This window comes from Caretta caretta, chromosome 9 (assembly GCF_965140235.1).
Source record: "Caretta caretta isolate rCarCar2 chromosome 9, rCarCar1.hap1, whole genome shotgun sequence".
Lineage (NCBI taxonomy): Eukaryota > Metazoa > Chordata > Testudines > Cheloniidae > Caretta > Caretta caretta.
The window spans coordinates 80344532-80365773 of NC_134214.1; the positions used below are offsets into that span (position 1 = coordinate 80344532).

Here is a 21242-nt window from a genome sequence, read left to right on the forward strand (position 1 = left end):
CAGGGCACAAGATTAGGGCCAGGGACATGCCTATGTGAAGTCACATACAAGGCTTCCTGCCTCTTAGGCAAGGGCCAGTCACGAAAGGACCTGGGAATAGGAAGGGGCTCTTTGCGCCTGTCAGATGGAAGCTTTGACAGGGCCCCTGCAGGGCACAGGAGCTACCTATGAAATCCTGGAAGAAGGGCTGACACCCTGGACACAGCAGCTACACCAGACCCTGAGGGACAGCATAAGTGTTTTGGGTTGCATCACACTGTTTTGAATCTGTTTCTAAAGTAATCAGGAACCCTGAGGAAAGAAACTGAACTGTGCTGTTTGGGGCATGATTTTACCTTCCCAGATGGGGGAGTGAAAAGCTTGGCACACCAGTTTACAGTACTTGCTGATTGGGATAGATGCATAATAGTGGTCTCTGCTGACGCTATCCAAGCTAGACATAGCCACTTCAAGGAGATTTATATCTGGGGATCACAGAGAGGGTCATCTTCCATTTATGTGACCCAGTTCTCAGAAAAGATCACAAAGGAAGCTGGTGTGCCTGAAGAGCCATTATTGTCCACCACACTGCATGATCATACTGTGTACTTCCCAGTCAATTCTCATTACAAAGCAGAGTAATTCCCTCATATACACTGAGCATGCTGCTTAAGTGGATGTGCTTTAGTAAGAGCTAGGATCAAAATGCAGGGAAGACAAAAAATGGCTAAAGTAAACACTAGCCAAATCTCTTCAGATGCCCTTAAGCAGCCACTAATTAAATATTTTTGAATGTTATTTTTCTATTTAAGTCATCTCCTCAAAACTTCCCTCCAGTTAATTAGGAGCATTCCATTTGCTTTGTTGATCTAGTGTATCATATACTCTCTCCATATCTAAGATGGCATACATTTCAAACAAGCCTACTAGATCACTAGAAACTCCCAAATTTCAATCTGGATTCAGTCAAACTAAGATTTCAGGATCCTAGTCTACTGCTCAGTGGGCCTCTGGCCAAATCACAACAGTAAACTATGAGCAGCTCATAAGCATGTGTTCTGATCTTGCCTATCAAGATCAAAGCAGGCTTGTAGGGTTTTGAAGACTGAAGTGCATTGGATGTGTGGAGATGAGTCCCACAGCACCCACCAATACTATGCTTTATTATACTGGATGGCTAATTTCAGCTTCTTAAGCTAAAAAAATCCAAAAATTGAGGAAAAAATTTAGGAAAAAACTTCTCTAGTCGCAAAATTCCAAAACTTTTTTTAGGAGAGAAAAAGTACATATGTGCATAAAATGTACACTCAAATGCTTTCACAGGTTTGGGGTGGAGGGGGAGCACACTATCCCTTCCTATATAAAATTCTACAGGGTTTGTGTAAACCACCTTTTACAAAGTTTTCACCTAGTTAAATCTCTTGATAAACAAAGAGAGGCAGTCACTTCTGGTAAGTCAGTTGTATTTTATGGTCTTTGTAGCTCAACATAAGAGTTGAAGACAACTGCCAGTACCAGACATCTAAATCAGTGCCTGGGTGAGGCACACCAAATACTTGTGCAGTTTCTCAGTATGCACTAGAGCTGTCCAGTAGCCAGATCTCTAGGAACTATGAACACATTTACTCACTGTGGGAGTGTGCCTGTCCAGTCTATGAGGCATATCTCCAGATTTGTCTGCAGTGAGACCTAAAGTAAAGCTGTTGATCATTCTGAGATTCTCAGAATCTACTTAATCTCGAGAGAGAGAGAGAGAAAGTTAAATCTAACTTTGTTTCTTTTAGGGTCTCATATTCAGGAGTGAGTCATCAGTCCATTCAGGATGTGGCTCCATCCAAGACAGGATTTCACTGAAGTTCCAGGAAGCACAGGGGTATTTTTTTTTTTGTTGCTATTGAATTTTTTTAAAGTTTCCCATCTTCATTTGCCTCCCACCCCACCCATTATCTTAGTGTTGTATAATTCCAGAGTTATTTATGGTTTAATAAAACTGATTTGCAATACCAAACCTACTTTTATAGCTTAGTGCCTGCCTACATATTAGGAAGATTGTCAAACATTTGCATGGTTGTAACTATATTGAGACAGTCACATTGGTGCAAGCTTCTAATGTTGGCAACCGCAGCAATGCAAGAATGAGACTTCACTGGTAGAGTACTCTAGTAAATTACCAGAGTAAGGGGCATTGGTACAGCACTAAAAAAAAGCCCACCCACCCCCACCACACCCCGACTGGTGTAGCTACAAAATACGACACATGCTCTTAAGTTATTTTCCAAAAGGCATTCTGGTTTCATGTAAGAAACACTTTCCAAGAACATTGAAAATGGAGCCATAATCAGACTTCAGAGAGGTATTCATATGCCCCTTGAAACATGCAAGGCCCAGTTTTCAGAAGATGGCAAGATTTGGGCATTTTAAGTAGCATCTGGATGCTCAGATCACTTAGATGCATAAAGTACCCATTTAGAAGGGCTTTTTTAAAAAAAAAAAAAAAGCCCAGATTCTGGATTATAAAAAACTTATTAGAATGCCCACATTTGAAGAGCAGGCCCTCAGTACATCACCATACAATTATGCAGTCTTTGAATGACAGGAGAAAGATCAGGAGAGGTTACACTGGTGTTTAAATATAGATGATCTGCCACCATATTAGGCCAGAATAGCCAAAAGTAAGTAGTTCTACCTTCCCCAACAATTAATAAAAATATCCCTTTGACTATTTCAGTTATAGGAGTATTAAGCATCACATTGTGAATTATGTTTCCCACTTTAATAAAAAAATCCTGGGGACTAGAAGTGTAAAGAGGGATGTGAATATTGAAACAGTGCTCCTGCTTAATACAATCCATTACCAGCTGTTATGACTTGAGCATTGTACAGAGGAGTGCTGGTGGGCAGCTTTCTGTCGAAAGAAAGCTGGAGAACTATGAAGTAAGCACCAAAAACACTTGAAACTTACAGGCATTGTACAGGGTTTGCAAGACTCTTAGCATCCCCACACTCTGGAGAATCAGAATGCAAGGACTTTAAGTCAAAATTTGGTAACATTTAAGAAACACTGAACTACAACCCATTTTTTGAAACAAGTTTGAAATAAATAAGCAGGGTTATTAGCTTTTGGTTAAGTAGTGGGTAGAAATGGGGGAAGACTGATTAGATCATCTATTCCCTCTCCCTGCCAGTGCAGGGTTGCTCTCTACAGTAAATCTGCTACTACTTTCCACTCAATCTCTTTAAAGAAATTCCCTCCTCCCCCAGGAAATTCCCAGCCACAACTACTGAAAACAATGGGGATCCCAATAAAGGGATCCACCTGCCAGTGGCCACACTACAGCAATTTTAAATACTAGCCTCTACAGCTAGGTTTCAATGTAACGGAAGATTGGATATCCACTTCTCCCTAGCCATTGGCTTAAACAGCTGTATAGTGTAAGCTTAGAAGGGAAAAGAGAATACTTGCTCTTATAAAGACAGGTACATTGGGAAGAGGTTGTATCACTTTAGTCACTGAAAGTTCTGTAACTAATGGACTAAATTTCCCTTCCTACCTTCCTCCGAATTGTGGCGAGAGCCTAATTTTGATCAAAGGCTCAGGGGCTACTTAAGAACAACACAAAGTGTGCACGGTTTGGGAGGAGGGTGTGGCACTGTAACAGGCTCTGCAACAAAATGCTGCTGCAATCGGAGAACTGCTCGGTAACATTTCTGTAGAATGTCTCAGAAAATACAAGTAGGCTAGAATTGAGGATAATGGGACAGTTATGATGGAGAAGAGTTTTGAACATTGACAAGCCTATTTTCCTCTTCAGGTTTGACTTGTCACTGTAGGCAAGAGAAGCTTAGAGTTCCCTTCTGGGAGCATACAAATCAGGCTACCACCCCACTTCCCAAATGCCTTTTTCTACAGGCAACATGAACTACTTAGTGCCTTGAAGTACAGACAATGGGGAATTCAGGGCAATACTTGAAGTTTGTAATCCACAGGTCCACATGCTTAGTAATATTTCAGAGGTTCCTCAGACCCACCCAAGAGCATTAGCTGGCATCCTTACCTCATGCTGGAAGAAGATTAGTCACCCAGTGCTGTCCTAGAGAAGATAAGGATCAGTCCAGCTGGGTGAAGAGGTGCCAAGAACCCCAGGGAAGTGTTGGAGGCACCTTTTAAAGAGCAGGTAGATTTTCTCTCCCCCCCCCCCCAACCGCCCTTTTAAAATGGAGTTATAAAATGTGACTAGTTAAAGTGGAGCTCATGACACTTAAGAACTGTCGTGACCGCAACATTGCCCATCACCCCACTCAGAGAGATATTATATACACACACACCCCCTTCCCTTTTGGTGGTATCTTTGCAAAAAGAGTTACAGCACAATACCCAGAAGTTTGATGGTCACTATAAGAGTCCATTCCGGTAGTTAGAAGGAAGTCTCTCCCACAAAGAGGAGGGCTGAGACTGTTCCCAAACCCCTCCATGGGTGGGGGAGAGAAGAGCTCTTTCCCCCTCCCCCCCACAACCACCTATAACTTCTTAGTCAGTTGGGATGGGGCCCTGAAGGGAAATCCAGAACCAAAGCTAGTACAGACAATCAGAAGTGGGGGAAAGCACCTGCTGCATGAGTCATTGTGAAGTCTCATGTTCACTCACTGTATTTGAACGAACAATGCAACTTTTAAAGCAAGACAGATTTTGAATGGGTTTAGACAGAACTCACAGCAAGCACATGCTACAGTATCACACAGGCACTCTCCATCTTAAAAACAAAGTAACAGCCTCCACAGCCAAAAGGTCTGCATCGCTTCCAGAACAGTACAGGCCTATGCTTCTCCAATCAAGAGCCATGCTGATCACTGCTTTAGCATTATGTAAAGATTCCAAAGTTTTTGCTATTAAAATGCCTTTCAGCCACCTAGGAAAGCAGGTGTGCTGGGGTCTAGATTAACCCTCCAGACTGGGAGTCAGGATTTCTGCACACCTAGAAGTAAGGGGCTCCTTTTCAATGTAGAGCATGCAGCTTTAACCACGCAATTGCACTAAAAGTCAGTGCAAGCTGCACTGCTAAAACCATGTTCTACTCTGGGAACAATCCTAGAGGGAAGTGGAAACATGTACAGATTTATCAGCTCAGTGTTTCAAAGCCCACAGTGATCAGAGCTAGTGATTTAAAAAAAAAAAGACAACGAACTTTAGCTCAGCTCACAGGTTAAAGCAAGTCTAGCAAGCCTCATCTTTGTCTCCACTTGTCAAAGTTAGACCTGTTACTCCAACCTCTAACAAGGTATATGGGAGTTCAAGACTGAGCCCTGGCCTACCCCTAAAATTTAGATCCACCTAGCTACATTGCTGGAGGGAGGGGGGTGCAGGTTCTGAAAAATTCAGACCCAAGCACCACTGTGAATTAATTATATAGTACTGGCTAGTCAACAGAAGACTTCATCTGTCAACCTAGTTACTGCCACTTAGGTGGCTGGATTACCTACAGTGACAAAAATCCCATCCATGGATGTAGGAAGTATCTACTCTATGGCACAATAGCTACAGCACTGCAGCGGTGTTTGGAGTGCAGACCTGTCCAAAGAAAATGAATTGGATAGCAGAGGCAGCCTGTTCAGTATCTGGCTATTTCCAGTGAAAGCTAATTCCTTAATTTACTTCTACCAACAAAACCAAAAAAAAAGTTATTCAAAGAAAATCAGAACTCACCATGCCAGACTAGGGGAAAACAGTACCCTTTCTAGGCCATAATAAAAAAAGCTTATATTAAAGAACATGAAGGCTTGATAAAGTTGAGCTCTATAAGTAAAGAAATAGCAATGTTAGAATAAAGGCTGTGCATGCAAACCTATGAGTATGCAAGCACTGAGGCCCTTGCTTCTTTCAGACACCTTGCACTTAACTGGAACTATTAAGTCCTGAAAATCAGCAAGGAACAACAACTAGTGCACCTACCAAGGTTTGTTTTGTTTTAAAAAGCATATACCAGAGTTTGATATATGAATACATGCTACAGTCCTCTTCCCCCCACCACCACCACTTTTATTATTAAGTGTCCTAAAGGACTTTTGTTAAAGTTACTCTATCCCTAAGCCATGGATGATTTTCAAACTCCCAACAGGGTCAAATCAAAAACCATTCCAATTAAAACCCTGAAGAGACAAGGCAATTCTCTGCTAAACGTTGACTCTCTCCAACCATTCTGGTACTTGACCTGTTTAAAGAGGCTGCTTATCATAGCAATGCTAGCCCAGCTTTCCTCCAGTCTTCCACACGCAGTCCTATCCACATGCAGGTATCAAGCTAGGAACATTTTCATCCCCAACAGTTGATATTCAGAAACTTGCAAGTAACTGAAAGAGGGCAGTTGGAGAGAAATGCTTGGGCACCCTGAAGTATATTTCACTAGAGTTTGTGAACACTACAGCAGTAGCATTAAGTCAAAACCCATGTCCTAGTATCAGTTTAGGGGCATTGGGAGAAGGGGTTGCACATGTGTGCACAGCACCAAGTTTACTTTGTTCACGGTTGCCGGCACAAGCTTCCTGTTTGGCAGAGAGTGTGGCCACTTGAATATTTGTCATCCCTTTCAGAAAAAGGAAATATTTCAACTGGAATGAAAACTTTCATACTTATTTTTACATACAGAAGCAAAATGCAGCTCCTAAGAGAAGAGTAAGAAACACTCTCCATTTGGAAGTCAAAACCTACTTGCTGAGTGGTTTTATGCTCATGACTAGTGAAGCTAGTTTATTGTTGTGCAATTAAATTTAAGAACTCCACACCGGAATGTTTAAGTCATACAGAAGACAAATTCAACTTGTTTCACTGTAGGTGTAAGGAGACCACTAACAAAGAGCTGAGACCAGTAGCTACAGGTTGCCCCTGAACAAGATGCACTGGTCCTTACTGACAGAATAAGCTATGCTTGGTTAACACCCATACAAAGAGCAAAATATAGCACCAATTCAGAAGGCTAAACATTATGTTTGTTAAAGCCAAAGTAACCCACACAGATAGGGGAGAGCTTGAAACATTGCAAGGATTCTGTGTCAAAATTCCCTATCTTAGTGATTTAGCATTGGTCAGTTATTTGCCATATTCAAAAAAATGTGGAGTATCTCAACCATTTCCAGTGTAAAGACAGAGTTTTGGGGTCTGAGTAAAGGGTGGAGTTTGTTAGTATTTCACCTCATCTTTGGTTGATTATGCTACAATTTTGGGGGTGAACAGCATTTGGTCATTTGTCTAGTTATATTTTTATGTTATAGGAGAGGCACTTGTGGCTCAGGACAGGCACTTTAGCACACATGTTAGAGCTAAAGAAAAAAGGAACTTTTTCCTAAGAGAGTTATGAAAAATCCTAATCCAATCCTCTGTTTGGACATGGGGGCATGCAAATTGATGCACTATTTCTGATAGGACCTGCTTGAGGATGTACTTGAGATAACAAGTGAAGTGCCAAAGGTTATTAGTGCCAAGCCATAAGAGACAGTGAGGTGTACAAGGCATTACAATCCTTCCCTCTTTCAGCATTACTTAGCTGCAGTAACTGTAGAAAAAACAGACACTCACACCACAGTAACTGGTACTGCACCAAGCAATAAACCAGACAGATGCCACGAAGACTCTCACAGACACCAATTCAAGAATTATAGGTTGAAATACAGAACTCCCAGTTTTTTATGTTCTTGAACAGCTCACTGAAAAGTTAAAGCAATATGCTTTTAAAGATGAACATCCAAAATTGACAGCACATTGTAAGGCGTATGGGCCATGTGACAGCATGCTTCAGCTTAAAAAGGATACTTGTTTGTAAGTCTCCATACTTAGAAAATAAGTTCAGGTTTTTCATGTTACTGATACCATCATAACTGATAAAAAGAAAATATTACTCCCTGCTCATCAAGAGTTTGCCTGATGGCATTAACAGCTGCAAGATAAACCTAGAGTACTGAACTGTGGCCTTAACAGGTAAGAATATTTACAGTTCACAATCAGCCTCCACAAGCAAGTCTGCATAACCTTCAAATCGATTATCTGAGACAGTCATATTTGCAGGACTGCAGTATAATTTCTACCATTTTCCAGTCTTAATGGGATACCAGTCCTTTGACAACATCCTTTGTGGAGCGGTCTTAAAGGCCAATACTTTATCTAATCTAAAACAAGCAAAGCTGATCAAGTTATAGTCAAATGAATATTCATCATCCTTCTATTCATGCATTGAGCCAGATTACTAGGAATGCAAACAGGGTGAAACTTGTTTACATAAACTATTCAGTGAATACTTACCTAACTACTAATTTGCTGTGTGTGTTGTCACTTAACTGATACAATAAAAGCTTCTGCTCCCTGACTGGATGACAATTATCCTACGAACAGACCCATTTCTCGGCTTTTGGTGAATATATTAGGGAATTACTTTGGGAATTATTTTACCAGCCCTGTGAAGCTCATCAGGTGGGTCATGAGTCCTTCAGGACACACAGCAAAGCTACTGGATTAAGCTATGTTCCAATTACAGGGTTGACACAAAAAATTAATTACACATCATATCTTCAGAAGCTATAAGACTCCTAATGTGCACAAATCTAATCATTTCCTCTCACCTCACCCAATCCATTTTGGAAACATGTTACATAATACTGCCCACCCAGCCTCAAACTTGCTGTTCTCTTAGTGCAGGAGTACCCCATACATGGCCCACCAGAGCATTTCATAAGAGCCAGAGCCTGCTTCAACACCATATACTAATCGCAGATTCATTAGCTTTTTGTCATCATGTTTACATCATTTTAGTTTACACAAGTGTAAACAGACTACTGTACATATAAACAGCCTAATACATATGAAACAAGCTGAACTGAATATAAATCAGTACAGGTGACTTTAAATCTTATTAAAATATGTGGAATCTGTTTGGCCCACAGAAGGTTGTGCTTAGGTTTGTGAGAACCTCCTGTGTAACAAGGTTGGGCACCACTGCCTTAGTGGAAATCCAGTCACATGTGTTGTAGTTAAAAATGGCTCTTTGAAAGGGAAACACCAGATTTAATGCCTGGTTTTCAAATCCTTACAACTGCTACAGCAGACACTATTTATAAACCATAGTAAGTGTGAAGTGAGTCCTTAAACTGCTGCTAGCAAATAGTGAGCTTAATGCAACTTTTCTTTTAAGTGAACACCTGTCTGCACAACCAGTGAGCCTTACTGTCTCAGTAGGTAGCTTACTGTTGCCATCCAAACAGTTTTACAAATCCAAACTCTCCAGAATTCACATCAATGTAAAGTCAGTCCAGACTGCTTTTTTAATCTATTTTCTTGACAAACCTGGACTAAACCGCTTTGGAGTACTGCAACATGGAGGGAATTAAGAGCTATTAATTAGAACTGTTAGAATAGAAGATTCTGATGGATTTAAAAAAAAATAATGTTTTGGTGAAACTTTAAGAACAACCCATGACTGACTTTGTAATGCAAAATAGTAAAAGGTCTGTGCTAGTGCAAGATAGCCAAGTAGGATAAACTGAGTGTAGTTAGCATGTAGAAAAGACTATCTTATACCAAGATTAATTTTTTTTCCCTAACACTCCAACAATTGACCAAATTACAGAACACAGTTGAGAATTTTCTCTACACTGTTACTTGTTTTTCCAATAGCTGCAGATTATTGCAATAAAGTTGAATATTCCATTAACCTGATCTTGATCACTAGACTATATCTGGTACCTTACCAATTGGTATAATACCCATTTTGTTAAATGTATTATTTAAAGTAATCCTTGAAGGATCTATTTTGTAGTTAAACAGATGAACTGTTCATTCAATAACCATATTTTTCATGTCAAAGTTAGGCATTTTAAATGCCCCATCATTGTATTATCATGAACCCCCCTGATAAAATTAAGACTTTGATAGTCAATTTTATCTCTACAAAGTACTGTATTCATGAGAGGTGTTCACCAGCAGCTCTGTCTCAGCAAGAAGAGCTTAATGAGGGTTGTGCTAAACCAGTTATCTATTTCCTTCAGAGACCAGAGTTAAAACTCATCTGGATATTGCACACAGATTAAATGTAAAAGAGTGCTTGCATTATAGGACATGGTAGTTTAACTTAAGAGCTCATGGATCTTCACTTTTCCTGAGCTTCTAAGTAGTCAAAGCATCCTGAACATGGATTAAGTTTTACTTAAATTTAAAGGAAAGCTGCAGGAACTTTCTAGAAGTGCATTGAAGTTTGTCTAGTTTCACTATAGCTTCTTTAAGTGCCTCTATGTTCCTCGAATACCACTTTATCAATAATATTTTTTTAAAAACCACACGCACACCCCCACGCCCGTGTGAGATACAAGGATGTTAAGTAGAAGAATTTTCTTGTGATGAAAGTATACCCAGGCAAAAGACTGTACAAAGGACTGCACACTTTTACCATACTAATGACTTCTATCTGTTGTAGTTTACATGCTGGGTGCAGAAAAATCTGTGTCAAAATTTAGTAGAGAAAAATGGAGAGATGAAAATACTTTGTGAACTCTTGCAGCTTCCATTTTCCAGCCTGCTCCAGACAGACCTAAACATTTCTTAATGTGTTTATTTATATCATTTTAAAAGGCCAGATTCTGGAACTGCTCCAATTGCCATGCCAAGCATTATCTTTTGGTTAATCTAAATTCTTGTCAGTGTTGCTACCTATTTAGTAGTATAATTACAATGCTATAGTTCTTCTGGTCTACAGGAGGAAATTGACAAGCCCTAGAACAGACAATAAAATTAAGGGACCAAATTCATTCTTCGTGTAAAAAAGTTATATTGGGATGAATTTGGCACAGCTTTTCATGCATTATTATGCCACATGAAACCATAAAGTTTATTTAAAATGGCTACATGACTGATGAGACTATACTCACTGCTAGATTTTTCCTATATTGAATAATTTCCTCAAGTTAACAAGCCCTTCCTAACCAGAGGACAGAGCAGTGATTCATAGTGGTAAAGCAAGAGGGAGGATGAGAGGTTCAGTTAGTGATTTTCAGAGTCAGACAAGAGACGTGTCTCATAGCTTCAGGGAATAATCTAGTTTGTTTTTGGAACAGGAGTTAAGAGCTTTCATTAAAGTATGCATGGGATCTCAATGAGATATTCTGAATTGTTGCTTACTAAGGGGCTGCAACAAGCAAAGGGTCTGTGTCATTTACCAAATTTATAGTCCAGTCTGTATTTTGTGGGATTCACAGGCTACCACATTACTGAAGTTAAACCCAGGACTCTTAGCACATTGTACCTCTGTTCCAGTGATGCCAGTTTTGATGTCTTGTTTCTCCTCTTCCACCCTCCCCAACAGTCTTCATGCTTTCTTCCCCCACAACAACTCCTTTCTCCACTCAAATTCCTCCTCTTAAGTTACCCAACTACTAATGGCTAGTGGACGAAGCAGCTGGATACTGCCAGACACTCCCATCCCCACTCTTCAGACACTTGTCCTACAAAGTAAGCTCCTCAGGACAGCGATTGTTGTCTTACAGGTTTGTATGGCAACTAGTACAATTTTGGGTGTGGCTGTACTTTAGGTCTGCAGATGCCTGCAGGAGTCATCCCATTGTCCTCAAAAGATCCAGATTGGTATTTAGTCAGCTTGTACCTTCAAGTTTAAAAACCCAAACTAGGATGGCCATTATGACACCCAAATTTGTGGGTAATAGAGGTACCTAGGTGAAGATAAACTAAAGTATCCTATGGCTGGACAGTAAGACAGCAAATGTTGGATCTCCCCCACAAGATTTTACAGCTACACATGGGGGAGGAGGGGCACGGCGCAGAGGGGGGAGTTTCAAAGCCTAAAAACCCTTGCTTAATTTCAGAACAGTTGCAGCTGATTCTCTTCCTCCTCCTCTCTAGATCTATGGTTTTAATCATCACCAAACCTGCCAAGGACCTATTTTCTACAAATATTTGTCAGTGGAGTTGGAAGATACATTAAGCATTATAGCAAGAGAATCAGCATTAGCTATTGCAGTCAGATGGAGGTGTTTATACACCCAGACCATTCAGCAATTCCACAGTTGAAGTCAGTTTTCAATAAGGTATAAGACAAGTGCTTTTGTGAAACAACTCACAATAAAAAAAAAAGCCATGAGCATGAAACTTAAACTTCAGGTTGCTTTAGAAGTTTAAGATCACTGTAAAAATACAAGCCACTAATATGGCATTTAGTAGATCTAATCCACACGTCTTCTGTTGTTCTAACACATCTCTTAGGAAAAGCAAGCCACTAAATTGGCATGAATTATTCCTGGGTGGGGGGTTTTGTGGTTTTTTGTTGTTTTTAGTGTGTGCACTAACACTGCTACAGAGGCCCCCTGAAGAGTTTGGCACACCACATTAAAAGCAAGCATGTGAATGAGGTACTTCTTGGAAGTAAGGAGAGAGAGCGCCTTATGTCTACACAGCAACTAGATACCCATAGCTGGCCCATGCCAGTCAGCTCTGGCTGTGGGGCTATTCCACTGCTGAGTAGACTTCTGGGCTCAGACTGGAGCCCAGGCTCTAGGACCCTGCAAGGCAGGAGAATCCTGGCACTTGGGCTCCAGCCTACACTCGGAAGTCTACACAGCAATGAAACAGCCCCACAGCCCAAGCCTAAGTCAACTGGCACAGGCCAGCCACGAGCGTCTAGTAGCTGTGTAGACATCCCCACAGAGTTGAGAGAATCTTGGCACCATTCTCCAAGCAGGCCTCACTGTAACCGTCAGTGCTATGATTAAACTCAAACAACAGCTTTATTGTGCAAAAATCAGGGAGGCCCTTTCCCTGCACAGAGAAAGAAAGAGTCAGCCAAATAAGGCCGTTTGAGTGGTACCAAGCCCGGAAAGGGACCAGGAGATGACGTTGTTCAAAGGAAGCCCTTAGTCATCAGCTTCCTTCAGAAGCTGGAGCGGAGCCAGAAGGCACCTCTCAGACATTAAATCTCACAGTGAAGAATGTCAGTCAGTTGAGAGCAGAGATGCTCAGATCCCATCAGCTCATGATGAAAAAGCAGCTTTAAAAATAAGTCACAACAGGCTAATAAGGAGAACCTCCTTTACTTTAGAAGGTTTTAACTAGCTGTACTTCCTGCTAGTTGCACAGGGCTAAGTGAGCTATGCCGAGCTGTGCAGCAAGATTTTGCTTCACACCAAACATTATATTTGAGACATCTGAAACAGAGAGCTTCCTCTTGAGGCAGCTGTGCCATTTCCTGTCAAAAAGGAGTCCATATTAAGGCATCTTAAGCAGGGATATTTCTTTTTTTTTTTTTTTAAACGGACTGTTCTTTACCTTCAGAGGGGATTAATCAGACACATATGAAGAGGAAACAGTCAGCATGACAGAGAAAGCACTTCAACCCCTGCTGCTCCAAGGAAGGAATTGCCTGCAATTCAATTGCAAAAATACTCTGGTGTGTGAGAGAAGTGCTAGATTAGCAATCCTGGGGAATTAAGTGTTCTGTTTCTCCACAAAATTATGGTACGAATAGCAGCTGTGAAAGCATAGCCATGCTGCCTTTTTAAGTATGCTTCCACACTGATCTAGCCATTATGTTCTTAGAGAACCTAGAATAGTCTGTGGTAGCCAAAGTCCAGAAGTGGGTGGGGGGAGAGGAGGGAAGATGAGGGAGTTCAGGCTCTGTCTGTTCAATTTGTTGCCACTTCTGTGGAACCTAAGAGGATCAGTTATAGTGGTGATTTGCCAGGTGGACACTTGACCAGGAAGTGAACAAAGACCATGAATGTATTTCAAAAGTCAGCTACGAAGAGATGTTAGGGATAACTTTTGGTCACTACCCAGAAGGGTCAGGTCTGAAATTCTGCTTTTGCACTGAGGTTCACCACATGACATGGCCAGCCAGATACTCCCCCTTCTGAAAAGAGAACCCTTTTGGCTAGCGTAAGGGCAAAATACTGTAAGGAAATTAGATGTGCAACAAAATGTAACTTGTTGAATTGGTTTGGTCATTTTGGGGATTGGATTTGCCACAAAAACCCAAACCAATTTATTCAGTTTCAGACTTTTGGGGATTTAGAAGAAAGCTCTTAGAATTCTACTACTCCCTCCTCTCCTAATCCCCAACCTGCCAAAGAGGAGACATAGGACTTTGTTTTAAAAAGAGGATTTTTCCAAGTCATCTGATGGTACTAGGCTAGCCCACTACTAAAAAAACATTAAGTAGTCCCCCTTTTGTTAGTCTCAACCAAAAATTTGTTGGAATGACTGAATTCCCACAACCAGACAGGCCATTCTAAAAAAAAAAAACCAATGTTGAAGCACTCAGGCAGAGGCTGAAGTTGTAAGGGAAACTTACCCTGCCACTGGCTTGTGTGTATAAAAATGCACCAGAACTTATTAAGCAAATCAATGTTATTTTACCAATCAACTGGATTTTGTAACCCCATGTATTTAAATGCCAGAGTCCAGAACAGGGGGGGCCAACCTGTGGCTCTGAAGCCACACGTGGCTTTTCAGAAGTTAATATGAGGCTCCTTGTATAGGCACCGACTCCAGGGCTGGAGCTACAGGCACCAACTTTCCAATGTGCCAGGGGGTGCTCACTGCTCAACCCCTGACTCTGCCACAGGCCCTGCCCCCACTCCACCCCTTCCCGACCCCTCCCCTGAGCCTGCCATGCCCTCGCTCCTCTCCACCCCCCCAAAGCCTCCTGCACACCATGAAACAGTGATCAGGAGATGTGGGGAGGAAGGCGGAGGAGCTCTGCCGGTGGGCGGGAGGCACGGGGTGGGGGGAGAAGCTGGTGGCAGACTGCTGACTTATTACTGTGGCACTTTGGCAACATAATTGGTAAATTCTGGCTCCTTCTCAGGCTCAGGTTGGCCACCCCTAGTCCAGAAAATCCTAGTTAGCTAATTAGCCTCTCTCAGTTTTATGGCAACTTCCAACACGTGTGTGTGTGTTCCATTCCATGCATCTCACGAAGTGGGCTGTAGTCCATGAAAGCTTATGCTCTAACAAATTTGTTAGTCTAAGGTGCCATAAGTACTCCTGTTCTATGGAATACAGTTTCTAGACCATTCAGCTCACCCCACTGTGCATAGGTATAACTGCACATTATATACGAGATAAAATACAGAACACAAATATTCCTGCAGCACCAAGAAACCATGATAACTGCTGTTCTAAAGTGATTAACATTTCAGAGATTGCTGTTTTGTCATTTGACCATTTAGCTTCCACTTCTTTTGCCCATCACAAGTATTACAGGGGTTTGGGGTAATAAAGTCCCATTAATTGAGACCATTTAGTCAGTGTGTTTGATTTTAGCCCCATTTAAAAATTCTAAAATAAAAAGACAAGTTTCTTAATTCACCACTATTTCCAGATAGTCAATGTTTGTCATTTTGCTGGAAGAGATGCAATGGGACAGGAAGGGAGAAGGGAATTTTCAGTAAGCCAGAAAACAGTTCTGTCTGCCACAGGAGTGTTACTTTACCAAAACAAATCAACTGTATACTGGTATGGTACCATACCTGAATATGTTTGGATGTAGCCAGTCATAACCCAGTACAATTTGAAGTACAAAAATGAGGAAGTATTTGAAATTCCCAGATGCCTCAGGTAACCCAATAGATTTCCCTGAAAAGGAAGTTCTTTGGAGGCTCTCAGTGCAGCCTTTTCATTTTAGGACCTCTCAGATTGTTGGCTGCAGAGCAGAGAGACAGACTGCAACTTGAGTTTGCATAACAAGCTAGCCATTCAGGCAGCCATGCTAGATCAATGCTGAGACAGTACTTTTCAAAGTTAGACAAGATTCCCAAGTCCTATAAGGAGCCTCAGAATGGAAACACTTTTGTTCTCTATTAGTTAAGACAGAAGACAAGATATTTGGGACGCCTTGAATGTTCCTTGGCAACACATCAGGATTTGAACCCAGTTCTCTGGTGGTGCAGAAAATTTGCCTATTATAATTCAACCGGCATTTCATATGGTTGTCTCTCACTGGACCCCCAAAGTCAAGTCTTAGAGTAAATTCTGTAACTGTATAAAATAAGTACCAACGTGGACACAACAAATGGATATAAACTGGCCACCAGGAAGTTTAGACTTGAAATTAGACGAAGGTTTCTAACCATCAGAGGAGTGAAGTTTTGGAATAGCCTTCCAAGGGAAGGAGTGGGGGCAAAAGATCTATCTGGCTTTAAGATTAAACTCGATAAGTTTATGGAGGAGATGGTAGGATGGGATAACATGGTTTTGGTAATTAAATATTCATGGTAAATAGGCCGAATGGCCTGTGATGGGATATTAGATGGGGTGGGATCTGAGTTACCCAGGAAAGAATTTTTTGTAGTATCTGGCTGGTGAATCTTGCCCATATGCTCAGGGTTTAGCTGATCGCCATATTTGGGGTCGGGAAGGAATTTTCCTCCAGGGCAGATTGGAAGAGGCTCTGGAGGTTTTTTGCCTTCCACTGTAGCATGGGGCACAGGTCACTTGCTGGAGGATTCTCTGCTCCTTGAAGTCTTTAAACCACAATTTGAGGACTTCAATAGCTCAGACATAGGTAAGAGGTTTTTTGCAGGAGTGGTGGGTGAAATTCTGTGGCCTACGTTGTGCAGGAGGTCAGACTAGATGATCATAATGGTCCCTTCTGACCTTAGTATCTATGAAAGTCAGCACATGTATAACACTGTACAGTTACTGTATTATTAAGATTTGAATGATTGTCCTAGAGCAAGAAAATTCAATGATTCAAAGAATGTTAGAGAAACTTGGTCAGTATTGTTTGGAAAGGAGGCAGCAAGAGAAAAAGTATATACAATATTGGAGAATAGCAAGGGAAGAAGCCACAAGAATATTTAAGAGTGATATAAGTCAAGGGCCACCAGTTTAAACCAAAAAAGGAACACAGGCCATTATAAGGAACTTAAACAGCAGTTTTGTTATACTGGATTAGTGGGAATACAGAATAGTGAACCAAAGGCCACAACATTAAATTACTCTTCAGGAAAAAATAAAGTCTTAAACTGACAGATTAGTAGAGTGGTGAAAATGTTCCCCTTTTTTTTTTTTTATTAAAAGCTTCCATGTTTCTCCAATTAGATTTTCTTTGCACGGACTTTTCGGTTAGAGAGTGCTAAAGGGCTAATACTCTAGAGACTCCATCTACCAGCCAGCAACATTTAAGTGCTGCTAACACAAAAAGCAGATGAGCACTAGCCCAGGCCTTGCTTGTAAAATGATTGGGCCTAGTCTACAAAAGCCACTGTTCTGTGAAAGGCCAGTTCTGGCCAATCCCATTTCCCTATGGTGTAAATGAGGTTGTAGAGTGATTAAGAACTGAGCTGTTTAAGACAGTAATGATGAGCAACAAGTTTTAAGTGGCCAAACTGTCTTTACAGGGTAAGACAGAATCACAAACATCCAAAGGTAAAAGAATATTTCATGTGGGACTGATGCTTATGTTGGTCACACTGGACCTAGTAATCCACTCAAAGTAAATCAGAGCTAGTTTATTTGACCTTAACTTGTAAATGGAAAAAATGTCAGTAAATCTAACTCCTTATGTCCCCATTTAATAGAAACACACGAAAGTATTAACTCTATGAAGCAGTGCTTACCCCACAGGTAAGCTTTTTTTTTTAAAATAGCTAAAAGTTATTAAATGAGGTTTTGAACCAGCTTTCACAGTGACAGCTCACTCACCTCAATTAGATTCTGGAACACAGTGTAGTGTTCAGCTCTACTAAGCATGAAATGGTTAGGGTGAAAGATAGGAGCACTAGCCAGTCACAGTGAGACCAGCTCCCCCTCTTGGCCAATAAGCACTCAAGGCTCAAACAAAGGGGAAGAGACTTCAGTGCTTTAGGATGACTTGGGAAAGCCTTTAAACAGTCAACCATCTCCTTCTAATATGTGGAAACAAAAGAGTATATAGCCTACTCTTTCATGTAATCCTTAACTGCATACATCATGCAGATCTTTCAGAACAAAGAACAATGGTGAGCCAGAGCGAAATAAAGTTAGAGGCAACACCCGTTTAGGATAGCTCTCTAAATTCAGCTGCGAAGCCAGATGCAGTTTTCCCCAAGAAAGAGTCTGGCAGGATTAGCAGACATTTTCACAATGGACTTTCTACATATCCTCTATAAACGCCAATGCCTCCACCCCCCACCCATGCCCCTTAACAAATAATCTTCGGACCAGCCCTGGGGAGCCATTTCCCTCCCTTGATCACAAATGTACTGACTGCTTGACAAAGAGAGCTCATGTACATCTCAAAGGTCACAGGTAGCACTAGTTCAAGGGTTAACAGAGTGGAGCTTTCCTTCCTATTAATGGTGCACCAAAGTTTAATGCCACTTGGCCAATTCTGAAAAGTGATGGAATGGCTGAAGGAAGCATGATTTCTATCTAGCTCTGTTAAACTTTAGCCTGGCCGGTAGATGCTTAAAAAAACTGCAATAGTTTTTGATGCTTAGACCAAACAGTGACCACATCGGCACGTTTTCTGAGAGTCTGGTGAAACTATCAACGTTTTCCTGCCCAGCCGGAAGTGTTCCCTTAAACATTTGCTCCAACTGGCTCCTCCACAATGGATTTATTTTTGTGATGAGACTCATACTACAGCTATGTCTAACTACTTAGAAGGTTTCACCCATGTTTGACCTGGATTTGAAGGAAGAAAGTAGCTCATATTTTACTCTTTGAAAGTGACTACTAGTAGTGTGCTATTCTTAATTTTTTTTAAACAAAACGGCTGAAATTCATCTAGAGAAATGGTTACATAGTTTTGCCTACATTTCCTGTGAGCCACATCTTGAAAATGCTGTATCTACAATTTCTCTGCAGTGCAGGATGAAGTGTCATTTTATTTTAGGTCTGCAATTATAACAGACAGGCCAGGAAACAGGAGGGAAGCTGGCTACTTGCTATTGCCTCATTCCAATGAGCCCACAGTTCTGCACTTTGGTAGTAGCTAGGTGCATGTTTAAACAGCCCGCTTCGAAATCTGCTTCAGCATCTGAAGTTACAACATACAGCAGATATAACATACTACAATGAAGTGCTTGGAGTTTCATATCTGCATCTATTTGAATTACTCTGAAAACAGAACCAAGCCCCAGGGCAAAGAGGGGAAAGCAACAGATTGAACACATGAACTCAATCTAGGGCGTGTGTGAGATTCTGAAATTGCAACAGGCACTGTATTACAACATGGCACATAAATCTGGATACAGCTTGTTTGCAGGGTAACCATACCCCTCAAGAATGCCTGCAGTATGATAAAAGTACTTCAACCCAAATCACATTATCTTCAAAAGTTCAGGGTAGTTTCATTAGATACAGGTACTTGGCATGTTTCCTATGCTTAAAAAAGGGCTGTTGGTTTTTTTAAATGTAGTTTGTAGATTAACTGGACAAAGTTTTAACTACAGGAAAATCTTCAGAGTTTGGCCCTTCCATTTTCCAATAATGGAAAATACCAGTTCTGAGTTCAAGCAAGAGAAATTAAAAATGGAAAAAACTCATCCTTCTTATTAATCATTAAACTCCTACTACAAAAAGTAAGAGTCAAGTATGGACTTGACAAAACTTTCTCAAGCACTTGGTTCTCCCTAGCCAAGAAATACTTTTGAATCAAGTTGGGACAAGGCTCCCTAGCAACTCAGTCAAACAGAGACTTTAATTAGGAGTTATAAAGACACCAACCCCATGTTCTTTGTGGCTGAAATGTAACCATACTGGGAGAGTACATCCTAAATGCATTTTTAACTCTCCATACTTTGATTTTAAAGGGGTCAGTAAATTTGTACTCAGGAAATACACACTTATAAGACGACCCCTGCAGTATGGAAAGGCTTGTAAACTTGTGTAGGCTGAATAAGGCCCTGTCAATGGTGGACGCAGATAGAAAGAAAAGTCTGATTCAAAAAAGAAAAGACAGTGTAAAAAGAATGAATACTTAGTTTCAGGAGGAGAATTGCACAACTGCGCAATTAGTCAGTCAGCCACCTCCACCAAGGGCAGCCAGAAGCAAGTCTCAGGGCTGATTTCCACCACTCACACCCCCACCTCCCATTGACAGTCATCTCACAGTTAGCAGCAGCTCATCCAATGGAAGCTGGGCCAACACAGCCCAGCTCTTCTGAAGATTCACTCCTCCTTCATTGACATGGCAGAAACTCTCCCCCTCCCCCCGCTGTTCTGGGAAGTCTGACTAGCATGACAAGAACCCGGAGCGGGGAGGGGTATTTACTCCACCTCCAATTAACACTTTTCTCCACTCTTGTTCTCACCGAGTTTGGCGGGCAGGGGTGAGTGAGCAAACGAACCCCCCCCCCCCCCCCCGGCAGGAACCGCACACGCTCCACCATGGCTTCCCACAGCCCTACCCACGTTTCAGCTCGTGTCCGCGCCTCAGAGGAGCCCCTGCCGCCCAGGAATGGGATCATTCACGGGAGACTCGGAAGCTCGGCCCGGCCGCCTGTTCCGCCAAGCGGCTGGCCGGCGAGTTCGGCCCGTAATCAATCCCGGGCCAGGGCAGCAGGAGCCACGGCTACACGATTTCGGCCACACCTGTTCCCCCCCCCCCCCCCGCCGCGCCCGGCAGCGGTTGCAGACCGTGCATCGGGCCCAGAGACCCCCCCGCCCAGAAGTTCAACTGAAGAGGGCGTGTGGCCTTTTTTTTTTTATTTAAAAAAAAAAAAAAAAAGACACCCGCCCCGGCTCCGCACATCAGATACTGGCCAGCGGTGGTGAAATCCCCGCAGCGAGAAGGGAAATGCCGAGTGTAACCCAGCCCGGGGAGGGGGGGCAGGGCTCGGCCAGGGGGGAGGAAAGGGGTGGGGCCTGCCCTGCACCCCCCCCCGAGAGGGGACCCCTGTCTCCGCTCCCACTCCCGAGCCCCCAGCCCCGCCCACGCAGCGCCCCCCGCCCTGACCCCGGGCGCCCGCCGGAGCCCCGCTGGCGCGGCGGGGAAGGGCTGCACAGGGAGCGGCCCGCAGGGGCAGAGCGGAGACGGCTGCTTCCGTTCGCCGCCCCCCAGCAGCTGCGAGCCCCCTCCCCAGCCCGGCGAGCCCAGCGCCCGGGGGCACCCACCGTCTTAGGCATCTTCCCGGCGGGTTGGGCTGGGCTGGGCACGGCGCTCTCGGCTCCTCCGCTCCGGCTACTGCTACTGCTGCGGGCTCCGCGCTTCCTGCTAACGGGACTCGTCTGCCTCTCCCGCGGCGACGCAAACCCCACCCCGGAGCTGCGGCCCCGCCGCCCGCCTTTATTC

General features: G+C 42.6%; 1 protein-coding gene across 1 annotated transcript in view; it reads right to left on the bottom strand.

Annotated features, from left to right (window-relative positions):
• The window catches only part of MSN (moesin), a 74335-nt gene extending 53116 nt beyond the window's left edge, over positions 1-21219 (bottom strand). The window contains exon 1 of the mRNA XM_048863322.2: positions 21065-21219. Within this exon, the coding sequence (XP_048719279.1) occupies positions 21065-21076 (12 nt within the window). The 5' untranslated portion in view covers positions 21077-21219. The remainder of the gene's footprint in view (positions 1-21064) is intronic.
• Between the last annotated feature and the right edge of the window lie 23 nt (positions 21220-21242).